The sequence below is a fragment of the Pelodiscus sinensis genome, chromosome 5, assembly GCF_052426305.1.
Source record: "Pelodiscus sinensis isolate ZL-2025 chromosome 5, ASM5242630v1, whole genome shotgun sequence".
NCBI lineage: Eukaryota > Metazoa > Chordata > Testudines > Trionychidae > Pelodiscus > Pelodiscus sinensis.
Genome location: NC_143056.1, coordinates 61,911,944 through 61,920,166, shown reverse-complemented (window position 1 = coordinate 61,920,166; position 8,223 = coordinate 61,911,944). Strand labels below are relative to the sequence as shown.

Genomic DNA, 8,223 nt, shown 5'->3' with positions numbered 1-8,223 from the left:
GGAACATGCCCAATATAGTTTGGGAACCCCATGCTTGCAAAACCATCAATAATCTCTGGTTACCAAGCTTTTAAACCCAGTGCCACAGTACCTTTTCCATGGCATGACACACCTGCATGACAGTGGCCCCAACTGTTGATCTCCCTGTGCCAGGTTGGTTGTCTATATGCAGTGATTGCAATTTTACAGATGACAGGGGTGACTCATTTCTCCATGGTCTTGTGCAACAACTGCAGATCCCTCCATTTGCTCCCCTGCTTCATGAGGTCTCATTTCACAGGCACCATCCTCCCCACTGAGAATGGCAAGGGATTCCCTTTATCATCCATAAAACTTGCCGCTGGGCCATATGAAACAATTCTTCCCCCAAAGCTCTGTCACTAAAGGTACGTCTAGACTACATGCCTCTGTCACCAGAGGCATGTAGATTAGGCTACCCGACACAGTAAAATGAATCGCTGCTTCATTTAAATTTACATGGCTGCCACGCTGAGCCGACTACAAGCCTGATCCAAAGGCCAATGAAATCTGTGGGAGATAGACAAACAAAAATGGAGGGCGCAGTAATCTCCTAAGTATTGACATGAGGGTGCCTGTAATGGAAGAGTTTGGTGAGAGCACAAATGCACAGTATCCATCCACCTGCTACTGCCAATATGTGAGTTGGGAAGTAGCAAACATTTTCCATCATTATCATAATGCCTCTGACCTTTTCTCCTTGTCTCCCAGAGAGGCCACTTTGAGTATGCCAATAAATTAAAACAACTATTCCCATCAAGGGAAAATGTGATCAGGATTCATGCCTTTACTCTCCCCTATCTCTTCTATCTTCTTAGTAGCTTATCTTTAGAGGCAGTCAAATTATTAATTGCCAAGCATATGCCTAACAAATGTAGGGCGTTTGCTGCTTGCAAATCATTTAGGACTCAATCCTGATTTTAGGAAATGTATTGTTATTGATGACTATGCACTGGATTGTTTGGATGGACAGTTTTCACCCTATGAGTTGCTGAAGAACCATTAATCTTAGTTGTTTCCTATCCGATATTCATGCTGTATGCTTGGCCATCTACATCACATGGTATTGTCTCTGCTACCTAATTAGATGAACGAAATATTTTAAACAGAAAAATATGAAAAAGCAAATACAGAATAAGGTGCTTGTGATACAAATCTTCAGAGATGAAGGATTGCTCATACTAGAATGGATGAAATAGTCAGGATCCAAGAACATTTTCATTAATACCTGTCATCCAAATAGCCATGCAAACCAAATAACATGACCACGGTGAACAGCCGTGGAGTGAAGTCAGGCTATTTGTTTGCAAATCCATTTTTCACTGTTCGACACGGTTTACACTTTCCCATGTGGGGTTCTGGCATCAGCGAGTTAAAGGAAGTCATGGAGGGGGGGCGGAAAGGGGAGTGTTTCTTTTAAAAAAGAGAGAGAGATTGAGAGGAGAACACAGGCTTTCAAATACCCTGTCTGTGCTTGGTATATTAGGCAGCCCGTGCTCTTGGCTGGGAGCCCAGACAAGGCTTTTGTAATCAAAACATGATCTTGTATGCTGTGCAACCAGTGCTGAGAAAGGCCGTCTGATGGCTCTCCTCTTTTAGCTCTGCTTTGGAATCCACCAGCCTTCAACGCCCAAGTCCAAAATGCAGCGATCTGTGAGTGCTGCCTTTGTTGTTACTGGGAGGGGATGGGGGGGATTCATTTCTCTTTTTTTAAAAAGCCAAGAAGTGATTTGCGCTCACTCTCTTTTTGTTGTTGTTTTGGGGGGTTGTTTGTTGCCGGCAGCTGTGTATCTAAGAGGCGTGCGAGGGCGGGGAGGAGATTTCATATGCCGGATTTCATGTACCGATCACGGGGGCACTTTGCTATTGCTGGCTCAGGATGATGTTCTTATCCAGGAGGGTGGGGAGCATTGGGAGGAAAAATCCTATAAAGGCAGGTAACACTTGGCGTTACTCATCCTGGAACTGGGAGTTGTGCGGTGAGAGAGGGGGGCTTTCAGTTACAGCTGTCTGATAAGAAGCAAAGAACATAATGAGCTTGTGCATTGGATTTCATAAAGAAATGCTAATTTAGGGCCCTGCCCCTCTCTCGTTTTCCCTTCCCCCACCTTCTCTCTGTCTGAAGTCTCTCACTTCAGAAACAGCTGACTGTGAACGTCTGCAGGGAAAGATGCAAACAGAAAGGTGATTCCTGACACCAGGGGTGCTCTCAAGCACTGATGGGCTGCACAATGGCGGGGGGGAATGTTAAGAGTGGGGGGACAGAATGAGACATCGCCATATAATTGAACCACATTACTTCTTGCTTCCCCCGCCTTTTGTTACATTTAAATTTTTAATACAAGGGCGTCTTTCTGTATGGCGCTCGCTCTGTCTTTGCGGCATCAGGCTTTGCTTTCTGATTCATAGCACATTGCACATTTGTTCTGCCAAAGCCATTTACCTGCTATAGTCACTGACATACGGGTGCCTTGGTTCCCCAGAATAGCTTTATTCTGGGTAGGGTGAAGTGTAGCCACTTTTCATCCTAAGTGGCAGTGCAGCCAGCATTCTTTCCAGCAGCTCAGGAATGGGCACATACCCTTGTGATCAACCGGCTCAGAGCAGCAGCTAGTAAAAAAACGCTGACCACGCTTGGACGTACAATCAGAGCTCCCCAGAGAATCAGTGTCAGGGCTCAAAATGCTGCTCTGCGTTTCTGTGGACAAGCTGTTTTTGTTTGGTTGCTATGTTTTTCTGAGTGGGGTGAGTATGGATTTCCATTTGCTTTCCCCAAGTATTTTGATTAAACTAAGCCCACGACCACCCAAAAAGAGGCTGAATAGCAGCAAACCTTCTAGTGGGAACATCTATCAGACTGGAATAATCTCCCTAGAGAAAGGGGGGAAGCCTCGTTGCAATATTCATTTCAAACTGGATAAAACACTGATAAATACACAATAGGGAACAATCTTGCACTAACAGGGGACGAATTAGATGACCTAACAGGTCTTTTGCATTTCTAACTTGCGTCCTTAAAAAAAACCCTCTGGCTTTGCAATGGTTTTACTGGAATGTGGCTCTGCCATTCTCCATGTACATGAATTTAAAAATTAAAGGTGTATATTTCCACACACAATACTCTGATCCCACCCTGAAAAGGACAACACGCCTACCCTTCTGCAAACACGTACTCTGCCAACTCAGCACACTCAGAACAGTCTGTTAATCTGACAATTGAATTCAGATTAAATCAGTCTTGCAAAATTGTCATAAAATGTACCTTCCTGAGTACAAAATCTGCTCACCTGCCACTGGATGATTGATGATAATGAAGAAAGAGTATTTCATTCACCTGCAAAAATAAAAACAATTAAAAATGGCCCTGAGATGGTGTGGACTAGGCCCTGAAGTCCCCTTTTCGAGGCTTTGTGGCCCTGCCACATCCTGCCCCACAAAAGGGCAGTAGAGAGGTCCTCCCACTACCTAGAGTGGCTATGTAATTAGGGCCCAGCAGACTAGTATAAGATGAGCTGCAAGGCTAGTGCAAGTTCAGTTTCGTGCTAGAGCTGGGGGCATCACTTCTACTTCTGGGGAGAAGGGTGACCTTGCCCCTCCCCTTCCCTGGAGCAGTGAGGCTGAAGCCACCCTGCCCATGGCCTCCCTGAAGCTGCTGACAAGTGCAGGAGTAAGAGCATGGTGCCAGCTCACAGGGGGACAAACAGGGCTGCGGGGCTGTGCCCCCCTGCACCTGCCAGCAGCCCTGGAAGCGGATGCAGTGCTGCTTCCGGGGGGCGCTGGAATGGTCCCATCCTTCCCCTGGAGCAGTGTGGCCAGAGAGCAGTGCTGCACAACCTGTGACTTCCCCACAGCTGGTGATAAGTATGGGGGAGGGGAGGAGTGCACTGTGCAGACCAATGGTGCCAACCCCACAGCCCTGTCAGTCTCCTGGGAGTAAAGCAAGGGTGGGGTGGGGGAAAACAAAGGGGCAGAGCAGGGGTAGGGAGGTGCAGGGTCTGGAGTGGAAATGGGTTGTCCTGGTTCTTCCCCAGGTGTGCATGGGGGGACCACATGGCCAATGCACCCTCTCCCTCCCCTGTCACCAATTGCTGCTGGATGGTGCTGTGAACTGGCTGCTGGACTCTTATCAGGATAAGACTCTGAGGTAATGGTAAAAAATGTGCCAGTGTCACAGGGAAGTAACCCAGGGAATTATAACAGTGACAGTTTATTTAAAGGACATGGCAAATGGCTGCAATCTGTAAGGTCCTTGGGCTAGGATCTGGAGTAAAACGAGGGCCTGGGTCCCCCCACCAGCCACTGGGAAAGTGGCATGAGGGGAACTGAATTCTTTGAGCGGTCCATCTGAAGAGCTGTGGCCAGAAAATCTCAGGGAAGTGAAGAGCCTCCAGGGAGAGAGCGTTAGGGAACGTGACTCCACACCAAGGCTGGGACTGCTTGAAGAACAGGGACAATGTGAGAGAGTGCTGGAGCAGCTGAGACAGCTCAAACTAGGGTACTGCGATAGGCCCCGCTGGACTGATTGAGGAGTGAGACCAGAGGTAGGATTTAGGATCAAGGGACCTTCGAGGGAGTTGAGATAGGGCCCTGTTAGATGTAGTAGAAGAAGTTGGATTTTTATCACACATACAGACTGTGGGACTTGGCCGGGGAACTGTGTCATAGAAGACCTACTCCAGAGTGGGAAAATCTTAAAAAAACCAATGAGCTTTCGTGAGTATAACCCACTTCTTCAGATGACTGGAGCATTAAAAGTCTAGATCCAAGAATAAATAAGGGAAAAGGGAGGGGAGAGAAAGGAAGGGGGAAAAATGTGAATTAGAGTGTTCAGGTTACAAGAAGCTGATAAGAACAATTCAGAAAGAGAGAGTGCAGGCACATGCGTGGAGATAAAAGGTTCTCTCAGAGGTGAGAGCACCGCATTATGAGCCCATTAAGAGATTTTGCAAGACTGGCTTGCAAATTGTGGGCCTTTATGAAGGACTGTTACAGCACCATTGAAAAATATGACTATTAGTGGAGTTCATAGTCACTAAAGTCATGAATGAAAATATGTTTAAAAAGATTAGGAGGTGTATCTTAGCAAACCACTTTGCTAACCCTGTTAATTTAAATGTGCACCCTTTCCTAATTTCTAGGGCTCAGGGTGTAACTTTTTGCAGGTTTGCAGGAACTTTTATCAGTGAAAGAGCCTTAGACTGTAATATCCTTACTCTCTATTTATTAACAAGTATCAAACAGGCAGACTACACATGCTAAACATACAATGCCATGCTCATCAATCCTGATGAAGGCAGGCAAACTTCTCGGCTACGTCTAGACTGGCATGATTTTTCCGCAAATGCTTTTAATGGAAAAGTTTTCCGTTAAAAGCATTTGCAGAAAAGAGCATCTAGATTGGCATGGACGCTTTTCCACAAAAGCACTTTTTGCGGAAAAGCGTCCGTGCCAATCTAGACGCACTTTTGCACAAAAAAGCCCTGATCGCCATTTTTGCGATCGGGGCTTTTTTGTGCAAAACAAATCTGAGCTGTCTACACTGGCCCTTTTGCACAAAAGCTCTGTGCAAAAGGACTTTTGCCCAAACGGGAGCAGCATAGTATTTCCGCAAGAAGCACTGATTTCAGACAGTAGGAAGTCAGTGTTCTTGCGGAAATTCAAGCGGCCAGTGTAGCCAGCTGGCAAGTTTTTCCACAAAAGCAGCTGCTTTTGCGGAAAAACTTGCCAGTCTAGACACAGCCCTCCTGTTGGCCAGGCAAGGTCAGTCTTGTCTGGATTCTGATTGCTGCATATCATGGTCATACAGAGGATTCTTGACAGCTCTGATATTAGGCTATATCTTAGTGGCAGAAGTGAAAGTAATCAGGTGTGTCCTGGTGCGCAGCTCCAGCAGGAGCTGGCTGAGCTGCAGCAAAAGCCCACAGAGAGCTATTTAAAAAGCTGGCAGAGACCCGGGCTGCAATAGAACAGTACCTGTAAGAAATGTTGTTATTTTCACCACTGCTTTGAGGTGAATTCTTTCCTTTTTCTTATACTTTCTGTTCCTTCTTTTCCTTTCTTCCTTTTTTGCTGGTCTCCTGCTTGGACCCCAGTGTATATAGTGAAACTCGTGTTCTGCTTAGCTATACCTTATATTACTAACCTTTGCTAACTAATTGTAATACACTGTAACAGAATTACCTAGCCAATCATATCCCACCACCTTAGATGATGTGCAGTTAGCAAAATTAATTATGCAGCAGACAGATACAATTAAAAAACCAGACAGAGGTCATATGAGCAAACAATAGGAAATGAGGACCATAATTAAAGAATGAGGACTTCAAGCCCCAACTATTGATGTGGAGTTTCTTGCCAGATGAAATGCTATCAAATTAAGTTTTCTTTACCTATCTTGAGATCTGTTTCTTTATCTGGTGATAGTGGGCATCATTAGGACAGGGTCTCCTTCTTGACAGCCTGGGATTACTCTATTGTATGTATGTGACTTCCTGCTTCAAAGCTAATGGGTGTTGCTCTTTCAGTCTGGCTGCAGATGAAAGTCTTAGGCTTTAAGCCTTCCAATATGGTTACAGAAAAAGATTGTATCCTTCTAGGGTGAATTGGACTCAAACACACACATTACAGAGGGCAAGCAGAATCTAATGATGTACAATGAGATCATAATGAAGGCCATAGGAAAATGTCTCTGAGCATCAGAGAACCACACTGCAAAATGGCAAGGTGTTTTCTGGTATGTAACAATAAATCTTAGATGGTCTGACTAGCTCAGTACATCTCACCATTCATGTCATGATATCCACATAAAAGGTGTTATGTAATATCATTTGAAAATTAACAACACTGATCATTACTATCACTGTGAAATGTATGTACCGTTAGAGCACTGTGTGTGAAATTACAGATTCTCTCTGATATTATGTTTTGGAGTCTGTAAATGAACAGAGGAGGCAAAATATTTTTCCCCCCAAAGGAGGAAAGCAAACACCTCTTTGGCTCAATTCCAAATCACACCAAGTATAACCAGGAGCAGTGACAATGAACTATTCATTTGTATCAGATGTTACAGGAAGATCACTTACTTTGTAAATAACAGAAGACTATAAAATTAACATGGCATAGGCTCAATGTGGACACTGAAAGCTGAGCTCCCGGGAGGGGTTTTCTGATTTAGAAGACAAAGATACATTTTGGAGATGTAAGGAACTCCTGGAAAAGTGTGGGGATTTATTGCCTAAGAAAACAAAGAAGCCAGCACTTTGTATCTAGGAAAGATGGGTGTACTTGCTAAAATAGGCGGATAACTTGGTCTGAGTAGGAAACTAGGTCAGGCAAAGGTACATCTTGCTGGAATTAAGTCATAAACACTAGAAAGTGGGTTATTTTTGTTGTGTTTTTGTTTGTAATCCTTTCATATCCCTTCCGCTTTTTCTTGAAAGCACTTAAATCTGTACTTTGTTGTTAAATTTATTCATAGGTTTATTTCAAACTGTCTAAGTGCTGTGTACTGTGGGGGAACGAATCGTCCCAGCTGAGCTAACAAGCTGTTGTGTGTACTGGCTCTGAAACAGTGAACTTGGTATTATCTCTGTGAGTGTCCAGTAAGAGGAACTGGATACTGCAGAGGATATGGCTATGGAAAGATGTGAGACGGGAAGTGTTATTGTGGTCCCTCTGCAAGAAAATAACAGGTTGGAGGAAGGTGAGGGAGAGACATTTTTGCTGTGAGCAGGCTGCTAGTGTCAGGGGTCTGAGCCAAAGCTGCAGAGCCTAATGCAGTATTTCTTAAACTCTGTTCCGTGATACACTGGTTTGCCGCGAGGCAGTTGGAGGTGTGCTGTGGAAAACAACAGAATTCAAAATGGCCTCCTTTAAAGGGGCAGGCAACATTTTTTTCTCAATAACTTTCCTAACTTTCCCCTGACCCTTTTTTTCCCTCAATTACTTTCCCCCGACCCCCTTTTTTTTTTGCTCAACAAAAAAATCCTTGGTGTTCCTCATAAAAAAAATTATTGTTTGGTGTTCCTCTGTTTTAAAAAGTTTAAGAAACACTGGCCTAACAGCTCACAAGGTTACATGGGAAGCAGTGAAACATCCCCTCACTGGTCTGGATGTGCTGCCAGTGTGTCACAGTGACCTCACAGTAATTTACCCATGGAAAGAGTTTCAAAAGCATATGGGAATGTTTTCAAAGGCAACAGATGC

General features: G+C 44.6%; 1 protein-coding gene across 2 annotated transcripts in view; it reads left to right on the top strand.

Moving 5' to 3' along the window:
• Positions 1-1,439: 1,439 nt before the first annotated feature.
• CCDC9B (coiled-coil domain containing 9B) overlaps positions 1,440-8,223 on the top strand; it is a 112,246-nt gene continuing 105,462 nt past the window's right edge. Inside the window, exon 1 of one of the 2 annotated variants that reach the window (XM_014576325.3) lies at positions 1,440-1,671. In XM_014576325.3, the coding sequence (XP_014431811.3) occupies positions 1,660-1,671 (12 nt within the window). In that variant the 5' untranslated portion in view covers positions 1,440-1,659. The remainder of the gene's footprint in view (positions 1,672-8,223) is intronic. The other variant, XM_075927087.2, reaches the window with a different exon arrangement.